Genomic DNA, 23,378 nt, shown 5'->3' with positions numbered 1-23,378 from the left:
AACCCAATCCCACCTTCTCCTATCACCTATTCTTCCTCCCACCTCTCAAATTAGACTGAAGGTGCTATGTCACCTGGAGCCTGGGCCAGCATACTTTATCTTACAAGAGGGAGAAGCCCAATTCAAGGGCTCCTTCATAACCAGGGAGTTTTTAGACAGTGGTCAATACCCATAATGCTTTTTCCCTTTCATGGTAGCTATTATCTGCTCTCTGATCCTAAGACAGAGGCCGGAGAGGGAGCTGGGATAGAGGGCACTTTTGTTACTTCTGATAAGACAAAAGCTGGGATGCAGAATAAACCAAGATGATGGATCAAGAACACTGATGACTCTTGGGATAAGTACATATGAAAGGGTATTAATTAAAAATATTGGAAAAAGAAGAAAGAAGTAGGGGGGAGAATAAATGGACCCTCCCACAACCATAAACACTACAATTAGTCACCAAAGAAATATTACAGAGGCCGTGGGGTGAGGGTGAGTAGCCTTTTGCAAAAGGTGAACCAGACTATTCTGACACTGGAGTCCTCTCAAAACTACAGTCAACAGCCTGGAAAGAGGCCACCTCCCCATGACATTACAGTACCTTGGCATGATGTAGGTCAACACCATACATGGAAAGCCTCTTTGCATTTTCTAAGAACTGAGAATCAGCTTGTGCTGGAGATAAGCCCCTAAGAATCAAAAGAAACAATATTATCTTATTGGTGAATGCAAAGAAAATGTGGCCAAAATAGGGGAAGAGGTGGATGAGCTTGGAGAGTTGGGGTGCAGGGAGTAACACAGATAAATTTGCAGAAAAGTAGAAAACAGGTAAAACAGCTGAACTCTCAATCTCTAGCATTTTTATCTTAGGATCCTCTAATATAAACCTGTTTATTATAAGGATATGCACTTCTACCCTTACCCTTTTTATTTTAGAAAGCTGCTTTCAATTTTTCCTACTGGGGAAAAACAACCCAGCAATAATGGATACAACATAATTAACAAAAAAACAAAATAAAATGAAAGAAAAAAGTGATTTCATTTTTCTGAAACAATTAAATTCTTACTCCTTAATTTTATTTCACTAGACTTGATCATAACAAATACCAGAAGTATTTGTATTTGGTTTTACACCTACAGCAGATAGTACATATCACATTCTATCAACATTGAAATTTTTCCCTTCCAATCTACATTCCCAACTAAACAAATTTTAAGCTCCTAGAAAGCAGGAACATGTCCCATTCATATTCAAAACTTCATATTGCCCATGGCATTTTAGCACCTGATATTTCAAATTCAAATTACAATACGTGTTTATTTACATGTATAAAAATAAAAAAATAAAAGCATTTTGATATTAAATAAAAATATTTAAAGCCACATATTGCGTTTAGTTTTTATGTATTTATTGAGTTTATTGGGGTGACATCCTTATATAATAAAAGGCTAATATGCAAACTGTCCCCTCGGGAGTTTGACCAACCGGGAGTTTGACTGCTCACTATGACGTGTGCTGACCACCAGGGGGCGGCACGGAGCGAGCCCTCCTGTTTCAACCCAATGGGAGTCCCCGGGGAAGGAAGGCCCCGATTAGCCGTGATCGCCAGCCAGGCCTAGGGACCCTACTTGTGCACAAATTTTGTGCACCGGGCCTCTAGTTGGTTAATAAAATTACATAGGTTTCAGGTGTACAATTCTATATCATCTTCCTATCCATGAACATGGTATATGCTTCCACTTACTTGTATCCTCTTCAATTTCTTTCTTTAGTGTCTTATAATTTTCTGAGTATAGGGCTTTTACAACCCTGGTTAAATTTACTTCTAGGTATTTTAAATTTTTTTGAAGCAATTGTGAATGGGATTGTTTTCTTAAGTTTCCCAGATAGTTCATTATTGTTTATAAAAATGAAACGAACTTCTGAATATTTATTTTGTATTCTGCTACGTTACTGAATTCATTTATCAATTCAGGTAGTTTTTTGGTGGAACCTATAGGGTTCTCTATATATAGTTTCATGTCATCTGCAAATAATGACAGTTTTATATCTTCCATTACAATTCGGATACCTTTTATTTCTTCTTGTCTGATTGCTGTGGCTAGGACTGCCAGTACTATGTTGAATAAGACTGGTGAAAGCAGACATCCTGTCTTGTTCCCAATCTTAAAGGCAATTCTTCTGCCTAGTTATTATGATGTTAGCTATGGGTTGGTTTGTTGTATATGGCTTTTATTACATTGAGGTATGTGCCCTCTATTCCCACTCTGCCAGGTTTTTATCATAAATGGATGCTGGGTTTATCTAATGCTTTCTCTGCATCTGTTGATATAATATGGTTTTCACCCTTCATTTTGCTTATGTGGTGTATCATGTTAATTGATTTGCGGATAGTATACCAACCTTGCACCCTCAGAATAAATCCCACTTGATCATGGTGTATGATCTTTTTAATATATTGCTGAATTCAGTTTGCTAATATTTTGTTGAGGATTTTTGTATCTATGTTCATCAGGCTATATTACTGGGCTATAATTTTCTTTCTTTGTTGTGTCTTTATATGGTTTTAGAATTAGGATAAAGCTAATTATAAAATGAGCTTGGGAGTCTTCCCTCCTCTTGAATTTTTTCGAATAGTTTGAGAAGAATAGGTGTTAGTTCTTCTTTGAATGTTTGGTAAAATTCACCTGTAAAGCCATCCGGTCCAGGACTTTTGTTTGCTGGAGGGTTTATTTATTATTGCTTCAAGTTCACTAGCTGTAATCTGTCTATTCAGACTCTCTGATTCTTCCTGATTTAGTTTTGGAAGATTGTATGTTTCTAGAAATTTACCCATTTCATCCAAATTGTCCAATTTGTTGGCATATATTTGTTAGTAGTATTTTCTTACAATCCTTTGTATTTCTTTGGTGTCAACTGTTACTTCTCCTCTTTCATTTCTGATTGGGTCCTCATTTTTTCTTGATGAGTCTGGTTAAAGATTTGTTAACCTTGCTTATCTTTTCAAAGAACCCAATCTTGGTTTCAGTGATCTTTTATATTATTTTTTAGATTCTATTTCATTTATTTCTGCTCTGATTTTTATTATTTCCTTCCTTCTACTCACTGAGTTTTTGTTATTGTTCTTTTTCAAGTTCCTTTAAGTATAAAGTTAGATTGTTGGAGTTTTTCTTGTTTCTTGAGATAGGCCTGCAATGCTATGACTTCTCAGGACTGAATTTGCTGTATCCCATAGATTTATGGGTTGTTGTGATCTCATTTTCATTTGTTTCAAGATATCTTATGATTTCTTCATTGATCTCATTGTTAACCCATTCACTGTTTAGTAACCTGTTATTTAGCCTCCATGTCTTTGTGTGCTTTTCAGGGGTTTTTTCTTATGATTGATTTCTAGTTTCATAATATATGGTCAGAGAAGACTGCTTTTTTAAAAAAAAAATAAAAATAAAAAAGAAAAGTCAATAAATGTGGTTTATCTAAAAACTTCTAATCTCTAAAAGTTTCTTTCAAATCATTATCTTCAAAATTTTTAAAAATTTCAATTTTGCAATGTGGGACAAACTATAATTTTGTAGCTTGAGTTTTTAAAACTTATGCTAAAAGAAGCATTTTGTTTTCACACAGATATAAAAGTTCTTAACCTGTAACATGGTATGTAAGTGATTAAGGAATCCTTAGCTAAACCAACAGTCATCTTTTGTGGATAGAGAAACCACTTGCATATTTCAGTCATTTCTCCTACGTCCATCACCACCCACGTTTCTAATTCAAATCTGGATGACTAATCATCTCCCTTGCTTTCTTATTAAAGATTGTCATAAAAACAATTAAAGGGCAGAAGGAACATACAGTAAATGCCAAACAAGTATGTGGGTATGCTTGTTTCAAGTATACGGGTGTATATCAAGGGATAGAAATGGGAATAGAAAGATGTTATAAGAAAAGGGAACTTTTCCAATATATGAAAACATTTAGCCTCCTGAGCATAGTTCCTCATATTATAGTCATAAAGACCCTGAAAGATTATCTCAAGGACTGCAGGGTGTCTTGATTAGTACTAAGTGAAGTTCCAAAAGGAAACACTAGATATCCCACCAACTGTGCTCTAATGTTTAGCAAGTTTTATAAAAGAAGCTATTTAAATCCATCATGGCCATTCTCTCTCCAGCCAGAAAGTCAACAGACCTGTGGGTTTTATGCAGCTCTACCACCTTCTCTTCCAGCTCCTTTGTCTGGGAGGGGGCAAACTGGAAGTCACTGAGGTCATGACTGGCATGTTCTTCTGGGTCATAGTCTCCAAGTTCAGCCTGTAGTGTGTAAGATCCCAGGAGGGCATGAGTCACAAAAGAACAGGGCAGGCGGCCAGAGGCAATGTCCTGTCGGAGCTGAAGGCACAGGAAGTATCTGAGGAGCAGGGGGAGAAAAGGATTGAAGAGAACAAGTAGTTAAGAATGCAGCACTCATAATCCTTGAGTTCTAATAATCCGTTTGAAAACAAATATTTAATATAGGCACTCTTCATATTCCTAGTAAAAAAAAAATTCTTCTCTAATACAAAGCCCATCTTGCTCCTTGGACTCCCAACCTTGTGGCTTATAATACAGAAACTGAGTCTGGAGAGCTAAGGAATAAAATGCAAACTCTGAACTTCTATTCCAGTAGTAGTGTATTATGACTATGATTATTACAACAAAGAGTTTTATGACCAAAGGTAAAAATTCCAATCACTGTCCCCTTGGATTTAAAACTAATCAAAATTAGCATGACCTCAAAAGTTGTAAAAATTAATAAAAATTTTAAAATAGCGGTAGTGGGGGGTAGGAGAGGCCGGGGGAGGTCAATGGGGTAAAAAAAAAGAGACATATGTATTACTGTTTGTAATACTTTAAACAATAAAAAGAAAAAACAGGAAAAATAATTATAATTTTGTCCCCAGCCTTCCCCCACAAAAAATAGCGGTAGCTCTTAAGCATTAGCAGAAAAGTTAAAGTCATCCTGCCCTTTTTTCTCTCTACCCTTTTCATACTAGTTTCTTATTTTTCTGAGACACCTTTAACAACAATTATAAGTTAGTGTCTACTTTGAAGCCCTAACTTGCCCACTTACCCCATCTAAAGAGGTAGCTAGTTCAGTTTGCGGTAGAAAAAGGATGGGCTTCATAGTGAAGCAAAGCTAACTCTTTGAGCAAGATAATTTACTCACCTAAGGTTAATTCACCACCTGTAAAATGGGAAAAACTCTACCTCCCTCTGAAAGCGAGGGTGAAAAATTAGATAATATAAACACATTGATGGTATCCTGGGAATCAATATTTGTTAGCCATAATCATAATAATGGTATTATTAGTTATAATAATTATTATTCCATGTACCAAGTAGCTTACCACACAGTTATAAAAGATTCTGTTTTTTCACTAAATAACATGGAGAAACAGACCTGTGGGTTTTATGCAGCTCTACCACTATTTATATTCTATGAGGATTTTTTGGGGGCACCCTATCAAACTCCTTTTGGTGACATTTTAAAGCCTGATTGCTCAAATTTAATCAATTGCTAAGGTTACTAACAACCACCCCAAACTAAATGGTTCTCATTTTTGAAGATTTGTTAGTGACTGCCATTCCTACTGGCAGGTAGCCACCTTCATGTGGACACTTCTGCCTAGCATGGCTTTCAGTGCCCCTGCCCCGACCTCCTCTTATCCTCTCCCAACATATTCAAACAGGCGCACTGCCTCTCAGCCAGACCTCACTGCTGTTCAGTCACAGAGCACGACCCAGCACATGCTATCAGCCATCACACAGCTCAGTTCAACCAGGATTACTAGACACATCTGTCAGGCAGGCCAGAGACTCTTTTATCATCATCACAGTCCCACAGCCGGCAAAGTATTTGCCACATGGTGGGTGCTCAATAATTTTCTGAGAATGAAAGTTGTCTCACTATCACTGCAGTCTGAGTGTTTTTATGCATTGCAGAAGCTCTCTTTCTAAGGAGGATTATGTTTCCTTGACTCCTAGAACAGCATAAATATTACTGTACTTATTTTATTTTCACTTTTAAATTCATTTTTATTGTTGACACTATTACAGATATCCCTCACTCCCCTCCCACAATGATCCAGGTTATCCTCCAATTCTCTAAGGCTAATCAAGAACGGTGCTACTTTTCCACATTTTATGACAGTTTTAAGGCCTATCCACAAAGAGTCCATCTATTACTAAAATCTTGTTGCTCCCTTTTATAGTATTGTCTCTACTTTTTCCACTATCTCTACTTTTCCCATTGGTGTTTTCAAAGATTAAGTTTGAAGTACAAAAAGCTTCCAACAAAAACTACAACAGCTCCCTGAATTTTCCAACTTGGGAAATTTACATTGCAGGAAAGAGCATTCTTTAAACATTATTCTGAACACTGTTTTTGCCATCCTCCAAAGCTTACCCCTCCTTCTAAATGTTCACTCAAGTCGTGGTCAAGATTTCAATTATGACAAGCAGGCCACCAGCTTACACGTACAGGCAAGGTGGCTGGTCTCAGGCTGCACTGCCACGGCTGTTAGTTAGCCCACTAAATATATCATTCCTCCCCCTATACACAGAGAGACTGTTAAAGCCCAATTTGAAAGGAAAACCAAAGCACTGATGCTTTGCAATGTAACCCGAGGACCTACTGTATAGAACAGTGTTCCTTGGCCATGTAAATAACCTTTTAAAAATATATACAAATCACCTAATCCACTTACTCTTACTAAAGCTAAGAAGTCCTACCACTGGTACCCAGTTGAATAGGATTAAGACATGAAGGCACAGGCAGATACAAGAATGTTCCTTGGTTACCATTCAAATACTCAGCCACTCTCAGAATCAGGAAATGCTGTCTTGCTCCTAAACTGAATCTTGTATTTGTAATTTAAGCATATGTTTGTATATTCCAGACAATCTCCGAGGAGATGAAATGAAATACTATTGGCTCTTACATAAGAAAGCTTACCTTATTATTTGTTTGGGGCAACAAAAAAACTACAGTTCAACTGACTTTTAAAAATAATTTCATTTTCTACCCTTATAGCACCTTTGTAATATGAGATTAGTTCACAGGAACATATGGGTTGTATAATAAGAACTATCTTATTGAAATGTGAAATATTAAATATCAATGATTTTTAAAGTATAACATAGGAAATAAAGTTGCCAGCAATATTTTTAAAAATATTTCATTACTCAAATATAAAGATAAATTAAAGAAAAGTAAATAAAATTTTTCAAACTGGCAACCTTTCAAACCATTTTGGAACATCCACTTCCAAAGCTACTTCTAAAACTCAACTTAAGAAAACATGTTTTCATTCGAATAATGAAATTATAATCATTACCTCAGGGCACAGAAATAAATGAGAGCATAAGGAAAGGTTTGTTTTTTTATGTAAATATGAAGTACCTGGTGATATCTTCAGTCAATTGAGATGGATCAGGAGGATAAAACTTCACATTAAAAGTGAACAGCCAGGGAAGATCTGTAATTATTAAATCATAGTTATTCATCCAACCAACAGAATGACTATTTATTTATTTATTTTAATATTTTTATTTATTTCAGAGAGGAAGGGAGAGGGAGAGAGAGAGAGAGAAACATCAATGATGAGAATCTTGGATCAGCTGCCTCTTACATGCCCCCCACTGGGGATTAAACCTGCAATCCCGGTAAGTGCCCTGACCTGGAATCAAACTGTGACCTCCTGGTTCATAGGTAGACGTTCAACCACTGAGCTATGCTGGCCTGGCTATTTTCATAAAACTTAAAGGTCTACTTCAAACACTGTACACTAGTTCCTGCATAAATCAGTTTAGAGAACTTCATTTTTTAATTTAAAGAAAACATCATTTATAAGACAAAATGAGAAATAAAGTAAAAATCAATTACATAAATAACCCAACATTTAAGAATAATAGGATCACATTTTTAAATAAATGTTTACTGGTACTTCAACAAATGTTTTGTATGGTGATGTATTATGTAAAAATTTTAATATAACTTCCATGGAATAGTTCTGAGATAAGATTTGTTTTGACCACAGAATTTCTAGATACCAAATATTCTCCACCTTCTAAAGAAAAAAGCATTTTAAGATTTCTAGACTGTTGGGGGAAGAAGGATAATGATCTAGTGATCACTACAACTATTCAGGTAATTATTTATGGGTTATTTGAAGGAAGTGTTAAAAGAAATCACAAAGAAAGGAGATAGTGGTAAATGTCACAATACTTTAAAACAATAAAATTATTGCCCAGGTTTTCTAAGTACATATATGTAACATATACTTTGCTGTACTGTGTCAAAAAGAATGACTATATCAACCATGTCATAAATGACAAAAGTTAAACATCTATTTATACATTAACATTTAACCATTCAATATAGCATGCTTCAGGTGGCTTTTAAAAACAAACAAAAAGCACACACAACTCTGGGACGAGATAAGGTATTATTTTCCCAAAGGTATCCAAATAATTCCAATGGCCTGAATTTAGAGTTGTGCTCGAAGTTCGTAGTATTTCCAAATTAAAACCAAAAAGTGTGCAATATTTCATTTCATATACATTTGAAGGTCTCACAATTGCTTTAATTTACAGACTTGAAGAAAAAGATTTTTTGACTCCCATTCTTTTGTCCAATGTGTCATTTTGCCTTTTCTTGCCAATAATCAGCATACTAACTATACTAACGAATGGCTACTGTGAACACATCAGAACTTTTGCTGGATTTTGGTTCAAAACAGTAATATTCTACTAATAAAGTCAATTCTGTTGAATTTTTTTAAAAAAGTTCAGTTTTGCTTTACACATTAAAAATATCACAAAGGAACTTTCCTGGCTATGGAGAGACACATGTTTCTTGGCCTGCAGCAACATGCTGGCTAGGACGCACATGCACTTCTTCAGCTGCTAACCCATAATTAACAGTCATCATAGAATCATCAGTTCTTAATGGATCCTACTTATTTGTTTTCTAGGTATTAAAAGTAGCACATGCTTGCCTAGACATGACTACAGGAATACGTTTCTAATGGAACACATATTTTAAGATATATTTCCAATTCTAACATTGATAAAATGCACCAATAATGCTACATGTTTCATTTCATTACATACTATTATTATCCTAATTTTTACCTAGCTACATATAAAGTCAATCTAGTTATGAATTGTTCATATATTAATTGTTCATACTTAAGCCTTAGTCTTATTATCTACATAGTTTTATTTGTATACATTTGAAACATAAAGATTTTAAAAGACATTTTACACAGGAACCACTAGGTTGTCAGTTGTCAAAAGTAACTAAAAAAAAGATTAATTTCTACCTTTGCTAACTGCCAATTAACTGAATAACAATAAATCCTAGCAGAGGCTGGGCTAAGATAGAACAAGCAGTTCTGTTGTCCATTTTAATACCAGCAGAAAGACAGAAGTAAAATCCAACAGCAAAACTTCAGTTCCACAGCCTGCTTTCATGATTGGGACAGTACAGGGTTCCAGTTAGGGAACTAGCAACAATAGTCTGAAAGAGTCAAATCCTATTTGTTACTGTTATTCCTCTTGCCAAACTGCAAGGGCAAAAGTTCTGAAATAACTTTTTAAAAATTTCACAAATAATCAAAACATAAGACCATCCTATATAATAAAACCCTAACATGCAAATCGACCAAACAGCGGAACAACAGGTCACTATAACAAGCACTGACCACCAGAGGGAAGATACTCAACGCAGGAGCTGCCTCCTAGTGGTTAGTGCGCTCCCCCTGTGGGAGCACCGCTCAGCCAGAAGCTGGGCTCAGGGCTGGCAAGTGCAGCAGCAGTGGCAGGAGCCTCTCCCTTCTCCACTGCAGGCGGGCGGTAAGGAACGAGGGGTTCCGGACTGCGAGAGGGATGTCTGACTGCCAGCTTAGGCCCAGGGATCAGGCCTAAGCTGGCAGGTCAACATCTTCCGAGGGGTCCCGGATTACGAGAGGGTGCAGGCCGGGCCGAGTGCACGTATTTCGTGCACCAGGCCTCTAGTGACTCATAATCAGCAATAGTCTTGCCTTTCAAAAGTTAGAAAATCTCCATGACTCTAAAATGAGTGGCACATAAAAATAACCAAACAAAACCATAGGAAACAACTCAATGGAACATCAATCATGTTTCAGAGGTTATCCTGCTCTCTCCTGTGTGGGTCACTTGGCAGGTCTGACTTCAGAGAAAGTGAAAGAAGCAAGCTTCTGTGCCTTTCTGAATTTGTGCACCTTTTAGAGCAAGTAGTAACTGTAGACAGGACAGGGAAAGCTCCAATGCTTTCTCGTGCAATTTCTTCCATAACGTCAGCATAATGTATCTGTGTCTCATTTTACTCCTTTTCTTTAAGCCCCTCTCCCTCTCCATCATGAAGCAAACATACACAGATTAAACACCAAAATAATAAATGCAGGGAGAGGGGGGAGGCGGGAGGGAGGATGGATGAAGGGGGGGAAATGCTGGAAAGCCAGGGGTAGTAGTCAAACCATCCCAGTTTGCCCAGGGCTGTCCAGGTATTATCGTTCAAGTCCCACATCCTGAGAACCCCTCAGCAAATCAGAAAGGTCATTGTAATTAAAGATATAAAATAACAGAAAAGAAAGATGAGTCTATAAGGAGAGGAAGTAGAAAAAATAAGAAAAAATAAGATATAGATAGATAGATAGATAGACAGATAGACAGACAGATAGATATACTTATGCTGAGAACAGAAAAGGAGAGTAGAAATGATAGAAAAACTACCAAAAAGATTAATAATTTGAGAGAGAAAGGAAAGAAGTGAAGAAAAATGTGGAGAACCTAAAGTGGGACAGAAGGTAGGCGGGAAGGAACAGAAGGCAAAGCACAGGCTGGCTGCAGTGTTTTGGTGTCAGGAATAGTAAAGGCAGGGAATGAAAGCCAGGGCACAAAGGGCATTCTGCACAGGCCCAGAGGCTCTAAGAAATCTATTCTCCTGCCTGAGAGTTCCAGCTGTTGTGGCTCCCTAACTTTTCTGCTTCAGTCACTCACAGACCCTGCAGTACATTAAGTACTGATTTCCTGTGAGAGGTTTCTCTGTGGGTAAGCATGTTTCTTGGCACAGATATGGCAAAGCCAGCCACAGGCCAGTCAACCTGCAGAGGCAGAACCCACAGAGGAAACTGAAGCCAGTTAGGATGGGACACTGAACGTCACTTTGGGAGTCCACAATGAGAACAAATGGGGAAACTGAAGAAAGGGCCAAGCAGGACTAATGACAAACCCAGACTCAAAGAGAACATTAAGTGGCCCGTGGGACAAAGGAGTAGAGAAGGCAATGACCTCCGAGGACTGAAAAGATCCTTCTACACATTTTCTCCCCATAGTCCTCACTCCAGCACATCTACAAACAGTGTATCTATAAGCCTCTGGGGCCAGAGATATGCTTATTTATTAAACTAATTATACACTTTCAAGATGAAGCGAATAAAGTAATAAATTTACCTGGGGTAAAATTTACATAGATAATAAAAGTTACAGAAAAGCAGCTTCTCATTCTTTTCTACAGAGAAAAAAGTCAGATATACTTCAAAGTGGTAGATACTGTGAGAAAACACTGAGGGCTGTGAGTCTAGAACAGGGGTGGGCAAACTTTTTGACTCGAGGGCCACAATGGGTTCTTAAACTGGACCGGAGGGCCGGAACAAAAGCATGGATGGAGTGTTTGTGTGAACTAATATAAATTCAAAGTGAACATCATTACATAAAAGGGTACGGTCTTTTTTTTTTTTTTTAGTTTTATTCATTTCAAACGGCCGGATCCGGCCCGCAGGCCATAGTTTGCCCACGGCTGGTCTAGAACCTCTTGACAATACAGGAGTCCCTAAGCCCTATACAAAGTAGTCATTATCCCAGAAAAATATCGCTAGTAGCCTTCACTTCCCATAAGACACAAATGCAAAATAGAGCTGATCATTCTATGACTATCTTATTATTATAGTCCATAAACTTTTTTAAAGATAGATGTAAAGATTAATTTTAAAGTATGATTATTTAAATACTCACTTCTTAGTTGTCTCTTTATTTGTTTTGCAGGATCTAGCCAGTTCTGCAGGAGAGGAAAAAAGTGGTTAATCAACCCATAAGAAATTTCCCAGAGTCCAAAATGGAACCATTTACAGTTCACATACTTATTTAAATGTAAATAGCCTATATAATAAAAGTGTAATATGCAAATCGACCAAATGGCAGAACGACCAGTTGGCGGGGGGCGGGGCCGGTGAGCAGGCGGCACCAGGCCAGCCAAGGTGCGTGCCAGCGGGCAGAGGGAGGGAACAGCGATTGGGGGGTGGCGACCAGTGGCGGCAGAGGGGCGATGGGGGTGGCCGGCACCGTCCCCTGATCGGCCTGTCCAGTTGCCTCCCACAGAGGGAGGCCAGACTGCAGCTTAGGCCCGCTCCCAGCAGGACATCCCCTGAGGACTCCCGGACTGTGAGAGGGCACGGGCCGGGCTGAAGGACGCCCCCCTCCCCAGTGCACAAATTTTCGTGCACCAGGCCTCGTATTTTAATAAAGTCCTATTAGAAGTAGCTTCCATCTATTAGCATTCCACTGAAGTACTGACTAGTATTTGAATATGTTATAAATAAAATATTACAACACTTTTAAGGTGAGTCTCTTGGGCTTCATTTTATGAGATATGAAATCAAACACCTATCCTAATGATGAGATAATATATCTACATAGTCTTTTTCTTTTATTTCTAAATTACAGTTTACACTCCATATTATTTTGTATTAGTTTCCAGTGTACAGTATAGTGGTTAGACACACACAGTCTTTAGTCTTTAAACTGCCAGGAAACAGCCCCTGTGGACACTGGAATGAGAGCTCAACAACTAGCTCCAGCTCACGAAGAATAAAATGTGAATTGGGAACTACTAGTTAAGAGTATATATACCACGATCAAACACAATTATCTCAACTCCTAAAGCCAACTCCTTCTCCTCCTTAAACTTTGTCTTTCCCTGCAACTATGTAATGCTATGGAGAATACTGTCAAACTGGAGCAGAAACTTTCCTTCCTGGTCTTCGTGTAACATCCTGTTTAAACTTCATTCCAAGTTGGGAGTCACAATCATAAAAAAACTCTGTTTCTCTTTCCACTTACTACTTCCCTTTGAGAAAGTTAACATAAAAAGATTCTAGGAAACCATTATAACATCTTAAAGCTGAAAAGACCAAACTTGAACTACTGAGTTCAAGCAACCGAAGGACATTAAATATTTGTTTTTCAAAGCTATAAGCAAAAGATCCATCTAAAAAAAATTTTATGCGTTTTTATTTTTTATACTTCTCCCACCTTATCCACAAGTCATTGTTAGAGTTACTTTATCTTCATTAACACAGGAGAACAAGTACATTTTTGAGATACAGTAAACGAATTCAAATAATTGGCTGTATAATAAGTTTCATTCATTCTGTAAGTACCCCAAATAATACCTGCATTTAAACAGAATTTTATTCAGACACATAAAGCAAACAATTAAAATGTTTATTATGTAGCAAATAATAGCCTACTGTCTCAACAAGATATTGAATTAGTACAACAGACATTAACTTACAAAATAAGAAAGTAGTAACAACAGGATGCTTTGAAAGCAAAGCTGCACAGACCCCTGTGGGTTTCACTACACCTGTCACAGCTTGCGCTCAGGGCAGCAAGGACCCAACCAAGGTGTGCATGGCTCTGTCCTAACACTGGTTATATTCAAACCTCTCAATAAAAAACTACCAGAGCTTGGTCTAGTTTCATATCACTGGTGTCCCAGCTGCGTGGCCCAATATGAGAAGGACCAGTGGAAACCTCTAATGGTACCTCCAGTGTGACACTGAGGAAAGCTCTAATTCTCCTCTTAGAAAAGAGCCTGGCATTCAGTCTCCTTGGCCTGCAGCTGCTGTCCCAACAACAGCTGGCTCACAAATGGCCGGCTATGATGAGTGAACAAAAATGAGAAAAACACATCATTCAGTCTCTAGCCCAGACACAGGAGAGACTGGGGGAGGGGCAAAGAAGGATCAAATGTGTTGGGGCATTTCATCCAAGGAAATAACAACTACAGCAAAAAAAAAAAACAAAAAAAAAACTGAACCAGAGTCGCCTTGTGCCAAAAAGAAAAAAAAACACATCCTTTAGAACATTAACACAGAGAAAGAGAGTGGAGGGGAAACTATGTAAAGACTGAGAGAGCCCCTCCTACACCTCCTGCTTCATTAGGTGACAGATGATCTAGATGCTTTGCTACCGAAGAGAGAGGGAAAAAAAGCCTCTGTTTGAGGAGGAAGATGATAGAAGCAACATCATCTTCTGTGACCCCCAGAATAACTTAATGTCCCAGCCATTTGGCAACTTCCCTTCTCACCAGAAGACCAACCCCTTGTATGAATTACCTGACAGCTTCTGCACAGCATGGAGTCAATAGAGGTCTGTAGACTAGACCAGGAGAGACAAGTTTCTATGCACCAGCCAGCCAAAGTCAGACTCGGTGTCATTCTCAGGCCACCTTCCACAACATTGCCAGCCACATTATTAAGACCCCTATCCAAAAACTAAGTGGGCAGAGTTTACCTTATGTGATCAAGTAGGAGCAGCAGAAGTGATCCCTTCCATTCATTCACCTATCCCTTTGCTCAACAGGTATCCCCTTTGCTAAGCACACTCACTTCCATACTATAAGCTCCATTCCCACCAAGGAGTGAGGAGGTCTTCTCCCTCCCCAGTACAACTTAGCAAGGGTCAGGATAGACCATATTACTTGTATCCTCCATAACACAGTTTTAAGCAACCAGTAGTTACTAGATCAGGGGTGGGCAAACTTTTTGACTCGAGGGCCACAATGGGTTCTTAAACTGGACCGGAGGGCCGGAACAAAAGCATGGATGGAGTGTTTGTGTGAACGAATATAAATTCAAAGTAAACATCATTACATAAAAGGGTACGGTCTTTTTTTTTTTTTTAGTTTTATTCATTTCAAACGGGCCGGATCCGGCCGCGGGCCGTAGTTTGCCCACGGCTGTACTAGATGTTGATTAACATCTGCCCATTGCTTGCTACCTCCCCCCCTCAATGTTGTGGTCATTTTAAAAGAACACAGATTCTATTATTTCATTAATTTATTTTTATTTAAATAATAAAATCCAATGAATACTTAGATCATGAGTGGGATATAATTTTATGGCCTAGGAATAAAACTCATAAGTAAAAAAACAAAAATGACTTAATATATGACTTTTGAAAGAAATACAAGTCTATTTAATAGACATAGAACTCTTTAACAAATAAATAATAAACTTCTTGGTTTTGACACATAAGGAGGAGGCTGGGTGGATCAAGAAGCAGACACAAAAAGGTGGAAAAAGTGAATGACACAAATGTACACACATCATTATAGATCAGTGGTTCTCAACCTTCCTAATGCCGCGTCCCTTTAATACAGTTCCTCATGTTCTGGTGACCCCCAACCATAAAATTATTTTCGTTGCTACTTCATAACTGTAATTTTGCTACTGTTATGAATCATAATGTAAATATCTGATATGCAGGATGTATTTTCATTGTTACAAATTGTACATAATTAAAGCACAGTGATTAATCACAAAAACAATATGTAATTATATATGTGTTTTTCCGATGGTCTTAGGCGACCCCTGTGAAAGGGTCGTTCAACCCCAAAGGGGTCGTGACCCACAGGTTGAGAACCACTGTTATAGATTATGATGCATAATTCTCATTTTTTAAAGATTTGGCTGCCACATTTATAGACTTTGGAATCAGAAATACATGGAGTCAAATTCTGGCTTTCCACCAACTTTTGTGTGAACTTGGGCTTATTCCTTGGCTTCTTTAAGCTTCAATTTCCTCAAGTGCAAGATGAGGATTGTAACATCTACCTCATAGGATAGTTCTTTTCCTGAAGACCAAGTACTTTGCCCAATGTCCTTAACAGATAAGTTCTTTTTGCAATGATAAAATTAAATCAACATCATATTTTGGTATATATCCCTTCTTCACATAATTTTTTTATTTCCAACAGAGGAACAGATCTGGGGGAGGGGGGATTAACTAAAAAACTTATATGCATATATAGCCCATGGACATAGACAATAGTGTCCTGAGGGCCTGGGGGCAGGGGGGTGGGCAGGGTTGGATGGAGGGGGAAGTAGGGAGAAAATAGCTTTACCTGTCTTGTCAGGTAGATGCCCAGCTTCCACTGGCTATATATTCTAATTGTTGACAGCTTCCTGCAGAAAGCCCTAGCATGTCACTGCTTCTGTGTTCCCACATCTAAGTGTTTCTTTGAACTCCTCCCTATCAGAGTCCCATTAGCAGTGTGAGTGTGCAGCTGCCTGTCCAGGGCCACTCACCACACTAGACCTAGATAACAACTCAAGAAACTATCTCTCCTCTAATTCCCCTTCAGACTGGATGCTGAGATCCCCAAGTTAGAAGTTTTCAAAATGCCTAGCCTTGTCTTCCTCACTCACGTTTGGTGCTTGTCAATTTGGCCAGGTGAGAGAAATTAAATTTAACCCAACTCACACTGTAATACCAAATGTTAAAAGTGTAAGAGTAATTTTGCATTTCCCCTTAAGAAGTTATAGCACCAAAGCAGATCCCCTTTATTATACCTTTGCCTAAAGTAGGTCTAAGAGAACACTACCCAATACTGGTGGTAAGCAGAAAAGTTACAGGCTTTCTATATTACAGTGAATCATTCACTATGCATCTGGAAGAATGTAATTCAACTTTTGTCTGCGGTGTTATAAGGTGTAACTGGACTGAATAAAGAATTTTACTAAGTAGTTTATATCTGACCAAAAAAAAGGTTAATATTTGAGTTTTTAGTTCTAGTTTCTGGGGGAAAATGGCCTGGCTATGAGGCAAACACTTTAATCAATTTTCATAAAGTTAGCTGTGGATATCAACTACACTTCTAATAAATTCCTCTTTCAATATGGCTTGAAGCAAAATGACATCATAATCCAGGGCCAGATGCCAAACCTAATTAACATAAAAATTCAAGATAGTATTTTTCCCCTTTAAAGAAAGTCCAAATTTCTTATTGATGGTTCTATGTAGAAATGAATACAAGAACTTCATGGACTTGGAATTTCATATATAAAAGAGCAGTAACAAAGTGCTTGATTCTACATATTTTTAATGACATTTTCCACAGTAAAGTTTACACAAGAATTCTCAAAAGACATGAAAAAGTTCTAACACAAATAATGATAGATTTTCATACTCAGAGTAAATCGAAAGGCTTCCAACTCAAGGTCTCAACCATGAAAGACCCAAGACAGTACTACACTAAATCAAAAGAAAGTTAAGATTTTTCTCTCCATGGAAACTTTTCACACAAATAACCATGGTTTTACCCTCACCTTTACTTTACAAAAAGGTAAAATGGTAAGTGACTGAAGTTTCTATAAATACAGATGTTATTCAGTACGAAAAAGAAAGCAGTTTAAATTTCTGTATCCTATAGTATCCTATTGTTGAAACAGCATGAGTTTCAAAGAAAATTGGACTGAACTGAGTTGTTACAATGGTAATAATTTTCTGAGGAAAATAGGATACAATACAAATCTATATTTGAAAAATAAGAGTACTTTTGCCTAGATGTCTTCAGGACTGAATTTTATCTACACAAGCAAGAAGGAATAGAAAAATTATACAATACTTGCCCTGGCCAGTGTTGCTCAGTGATTAGAGCACGGGCCCTCGAACCAAAGTGTCTCGGGTTCAATTTCTGGTCAACAGCAAGTACCTAGGTTGCAGGTTTGACCTTCCACCCGGGTTTGGGTATATATGGAAGGCAGCCAATGGATGTGTCCCTCAAATCAATGTTTCTCTCTTTTTTTCTCTTCCTACCTCCCTCTCTCTCCCTCCCTTCTACTATCTCTAAAAATCAATGGAAGAAATATTCTCAGGTGAGGATTAAAAAAAACAAAAACAAACAGCAACAACAACTAAATTATATAATACAAAAGTTATAAAAACAAACAGGTTATATATGAATAACTAAATATATTGCCAATTACATTTACACATTAATTTTCTAAAAAGTGAATATTTCAGAAAGGTCACCCCACTGTTTATTCTCCCAATGCTCTAAAAGCCTAGATAACAAAATGTATGACAAAATGTGTGAGCATTTTCATCTCCCATTTCATAAGAGAAACTCCAAAGTAAACAAGGAATTATGATCCTTATTTAGCATTAGCATTATTTTGTTAATGAGAATACTATGGTGAAGCTTAACCATCCTATCTAATAATAGACACACATGGTAATTAACCATACCTCTGACACGCTTCCCATTGGCTAATCAGGGAGATATGCAAATTAACTGCAAACCAAGATGGCGGCCGGCAGCCAGGCAGCTGAAGCAAACAGGAGGCTTGCTTGCTCCAGTGATGGAGGAAGCCAAGGTTCCCCGCCTGCCGCTGCCAGCCTCTGAGCTGCACTCTAAGCAACAATGTTGCAATTATAGAAGCTAAACAATCCCCAGAAACCTGCTTTCAGCCAGCCGGCCTCGGAGCTGGAGCTGCAACAGTGTTTCAATTATAGAAGCCAAACAAACCCAGATACCTGCTTTCAGCAGCCGAGGTCTCAGAGCTGGAGCCAAGCCTCAGAGCTAAAGCCAGCTCTCAGTTTCAGTGACAGCCATAGAAGGTAAATAAATACCAGAATAAAAAAAAAGGAGAGGTTGGGAGCTTCAGTCACCCGCCAGCCTGAAAACGGCCCTCAGCCCCTCACCCAGACTGGCCAGACACCCCAGTGGGGACCCCCACCCTGAAGGGGGTGTGACCAGCTGCTAACAGCCATCATCCCCTCATCCAGGCTGGCCAGGCACCCAAGCGGGACTCCCACCCTGATCCGGGACACCCTTCAGGGCAAACCAGCCGGCCCCCACCCGTGCACCAGGCCTCTATCCTATATAGTAAAAGGGTAATATGCAAACTGACCCTAACAGCAGAAGGACTGGGAATGACTGGTCACTATGACACAGACTGACCACTAGGGGGCAGACACTCAATGCAGGAGCTGCCCTCTGGTGGTCAGGGTGCTCTCACATGGGAGGAGCTCTGCTCAGCCACAAGCCAGGCTGATGGCTGCCAGTACAGCGGTGGTGGTGGGAGCCTCTCCTGCCTCCTCAGCAGCGCTAAGGATGTCTGACTGCAGTTTAGGCCTGTTCCCTGCTGGCAAGTGGACATCCCCCGAGGGCTGCTGGGCTGCCAGAGGGATGTCTGATTGCCATCTTAGGCCCAATCCCCCGGGGAGCAGGCCTAAGCCAGCAGGTGGTCATCCCCTGAGGGGTCCCAGACTGCGAGAGGGCACAGGCCGGGCTGAGGGACCCCCCCCCCCCGAGTGTACAAATTTTTGTGCACCGGGCCTCTAGTATTTTAATATTCTCTGCCTTGATGACCTTAACTTCTTCACTTCAGCCATCCTTTTCATGACTCAACACTTGGTTTTGTCATCACACAAAGCTCTCCACTTCATTAGGCTTCATCATCCCGTTCTCAGGTGCAATTATCCCCTCTCTATTTTAAGTTTTCTACACATTTATTCCCACTGTACCTCCTCTTTAACTTCTTTGGTTTTTCATCCCTTGGCCCTAGCCATTTCTCCCAGCTTATCAGCCCATTTCAGCTTCAGTTATGTTCCTCCCTGACCCTGTGAATAATCAGCTTGATTACTCTTTCATCAGTATCTCCAGTTTTCTAAATCTTTTGTCTTATCATAACCCACATGAACATAGCCAACTTGGAACCCCTTTAAAAATAAAATAATTTTTTAATATATTTTTTATTGATTTTAGAGAGAAAGGGAGAAGGATAGAGCAACAGATACACTGCTGAGAGAGACACATCAATCAGCTGCCTTCTGCATGACCTCCCCCACCAGGGATTGAGTCCAAAACCCAGGCATGTGCCCTGACTGGGAATCAAACCCGGGACCTCTTGGCTCATGGGTCGATGCTCAACCACTAAGCCATACCAGCCAGGTGGGAATCCCTTTAATACTCCATTTCTCCACTATCATACCCAGGTTGCAGGTGGCAATTAGAGAAAAACATCAAAATATATATATATATATAATTTTGCCATCGCAATTGTAAAATCTACAATCTCCACAGGACTGTCAACAGCAATCCACTTACTGGTTTTTAGTAGTCTGCCCCTCCTGGTGCTGGCAGATTCAGTATTTGGTGAGGGCCTGCTTCAAAAGAGTGGACAATGATAGCCAAATTCCCATCACTCTCTCTTTTGCAGCTTTGAGGGCCAACAGAAGGGCATGATTGGAAACATTATCAAAACCATCTTATAATGTAAAGTCTAAAAAGAGGGCCTAGTTTATTTAGTCAAATGTCTAATATGTTATTACTTCTGAGAAAAATATTCTAAATAGGGGTCTAATAAGAACACCCACATACTATTCAGCAAGCAGGCATGCAATTTAATTGTCTTTACTTTAAATGTGGAATTAAGCCACAAATTAGGTATCAAGGATTTAAAACTAAACAAGTTGAGAAAATTTAATGCATATATAATTATCATCCTTATATCCTGTATTTCATTACCAGGACATATAAATACAAACAATGATGGCATGTGGGTAAATAAAAGTTATAGCCTATATTCATCTCCTAAATGTTCTGTTCTGTTGACTGTGATGTGAATGTTCCATATGAGAACGGAACTCCTTTCACTGGGACAAAGTGCTTTGGGCATCCTCACTCAGAATGTTCACAGTGTGTCTGTCCACAGCCACCATCTACAGACTTAAAAGGGCTTCACTTTAGGGTGCAACCTTGGACCAAACCTTTACTCTTCTACACCCAATAGCTTCACCAGACCTAAGTCCTAAGACTGAGAAAGTGACATACTAGTAGAAGAGATAAAGTCCTTTCTTAACAATGAGGAAAGTGTTAGAGGCTGAATGTTTGTACCCCACCCCCCAAATTCATATATTGAAACCCAATCCTCAACGAGAAAGTATTTGGAGGTGGGGCCTTTGGGGTTGATAGATCATGAAGGTAGAATCCTCATGAATGGGATTATATAAAGGAGGCTTCGGAGAACACCCTGACCCATCCACCATCTGAGGACACAACAAGAAGGCACTGTGTGAACCAGGAAGTGGGCCCTCACCAGAAACCGAATCTGCTGGCACATTGATCTTGAACTTCCCAGCCCCCTAAGCTATAAGATGTACATGTCTGTTCTTTATAAGCCATCAGGTACTTTGTTAGAAAAGGCGGAACTAACTAAGACAAAAGTCTACAGGTTAAGTCTGTGAATTGTCAGGACTGGTTAATTTTTCTCTCTTTAATTTACCTATGTAACTGAAAAGCCCTTAAGTTCCTTGAATTATCATGAGTCATTATAGAACTCGTATGCTCCTACTTAGTATCTTGGGAAATTCCTGGAGCAGAAACAATCTCTACACATTTCTGATGTCAGGCAGACACTTCCATTGGGTCCTGGCTGGTTAAATATAACCACCCGTGTCAGGCTGGACCCCCATCTCCTTTTTATCCCCCAATAACCCAACAATAGGGCAAGAAACATCTTCACCCCACATAGCTATCAAAGTCTGTTCCACAAGGCAAATACTCTCTGGAACCTATAAACAAGTACATATGGGTACTCTTAAGATTCCTTCCAATAGCCTCCTTCCCTGCTTTGCAGGCATACTTAATTCCTAGCACACAGGTAAGTTCAAGAGCTAAAAATTCAATATGAAAGCTTTTAAATCAATTCTTTCTGTTTCTAACAATTAACATAGGATAAAGCATTTCATTATGTCTGCTTATAATGTAAGTGAAAAAGCAGACACACAATGGCATAAAGTTATAGGTGATTCACCCTACACACGTTTTCAATATTTACCAAATTTATATGAACAACACAAAATCCTATCTAATAAAGAGGGAATATGCTAATTGACCCTCACACCATCGCAAAGATGGCAGCACAAAGCCAATAAGAAGGGAATATGCTAATTGCCTGCAAAGCCCTCAAAGATGACGGTGCCCACGGACAACAAGGAGGGACTATGCTAACTGACTGCCACGCCCTCAAAGATGGCAGCGCCCACAGCCAATAAGAAGGGAATATGCTAATTGACTGCCATGCCCTCAAAGATGGTGGTGCCCAGTCCCCTCAGCCCCGCCAGGCCGGCTGGAGGCACAGGTAACCAGGGCCAGCCAAGGCTTGCGCTGCCGGCAGTGGCAGCAGCAGAGGTGTGATGGGAGCATCGCCTTCCCCTGATTGCCGGGTCGCCTCCCACCCCTATGAGAGGGGGCAGGTCGGGCTGAGGGACACCCGCCCCCTGTGCACGAATTTCATGCACCGGGCCTCTAGTGTCATAATAAAAACAAATGTTGTTTTAAAGCTAAATTTTACACTAATAAAAAAATTACAGTATTTTTCTAAGACAATATAGATAATAAACCTGAAATTTCACTTACTTTCTGCTCAGGGCTTTCCTGAAACGAAAGTCCAAAGTAGTCCTTCTCCAAGAGGTTGAGATGTTCACACACTTTGTCAAATAATACTTGTCCCTTGGCACGTTTCTGAGGAAAAAGAAATAGTATCTTTACTTTTCAAGCAACAAGATTCCATGAGTACTATAAATAAAGGGCATCATGTTAAATAACATTATTTAGCTTAAAGTAGTATATTTGTTTTCTGACCTTTTATAGCAATACAAAGCATAAATTCTAAAATGAATGCATGATCAGACAGAAGCTCTGTGTTTTACTGCTGCTCTATATAAATGTAAAAGGACTAAAAAGTAAAGTGCTAAGAGTTCATTTATTTTTAAAATGTATAAAAATATGCCCAAACTGATTCCCTCAGTTCCTCAACATGGCTCATGTCATATCTACAAGGTATACTTCCCTCCAGGAAAATCATTAGCGTTACTACTCTATGTATCCTAACACAATTTATCCTATCAGATGGGCTGGGCTGTAGGTGTGATTTCTGTTCTGTGATATTTGCAGAATAGAAATTTTTTCTCATTATAAGATATGCTCTTTCTCAAGAATGATACAGCATTCACTCTTTAGAGCAAAGTTTTAAAATATTATGTAATGAAACCAGGACGATGAACCAGCTGCCCCTATGGATTTAACATATTTTTGTCTTGGTTTGTGTTTTGTTTTTTAATTTAAGAAGCTGCTATCAACAGAGATGTAAAGGCCTTTGACAGCCACAGAAGAAAAGCTCATTGTCTAATCAATGGCAAAACATAAAGTGGTGACTCATTTCCAATTAAGATGCACACCTCTGGGAATGCCCAACTGC

At 39.0% G+C, this 23,378-nt stretch overlaps 1 protein-coding gene across 15 annotated transcripts in view; it reads right to left on the bottom strand.

Moving 5' to 3' along the window:
• EPB41L2 (erythrocyte membrane protein band 4.1 like 2) overlaps positions 1–23,378 on the bottom strand; it is a 191,330-nt gene that overhangs the window by 50,381 nt on the left and 117,571 nt on the right. For all 15 annotated transcript variants that reach the window (XR_002828142.1, XR_002828141.1, XM_014451934.2 and 12 more), the window contains exons 4-8: positions 22,538–22,642; positions 12,061–12,103; positions 7,424–7,499; positions 4,172–4,390; positions 587–674 (exon numbers count right to left, since the gene is read on the bottom strand). Coding sequence is in view for 13 of the 15 variants with exons in the window: in XM_014451934.2 (XP_014307420.1) it covers positions 587–674; positions 4,172–4,390; positions 7,424–7,499; positions 12,061–12,103; positions 22,538–22,642 (531 nt within the window). In the remaining 2 variants the exon portion in view is untranslated. The remainder of the gene's footprint in view (positions 1–586; positions 675–4,171; positions 4,391–7,423; positions 7,500–12,060; positions 12,104–22,537; positions 22,643–23,378) is intronic.

Source organism: Myotis lucifugus, unplaced genomic scaffold (genome assembly GCF_000147115.1).
Source record: "Myotis lucifugus unplaced genomic scaffold, Myoluc2.0 scaffold_11, whole genome shotgun sequence".
NCBI classification, from domain to species: Eukaryota; Metazoa; Chordata; class Mammalia; order Chiroptera; family Vespertilionidae; genus Myotis; species Myotis lucifugus.
Note: the sequence above shows the minus strand (reverse complement) of the source record. Positions and strands in the feature narration are given on the sequence as shown.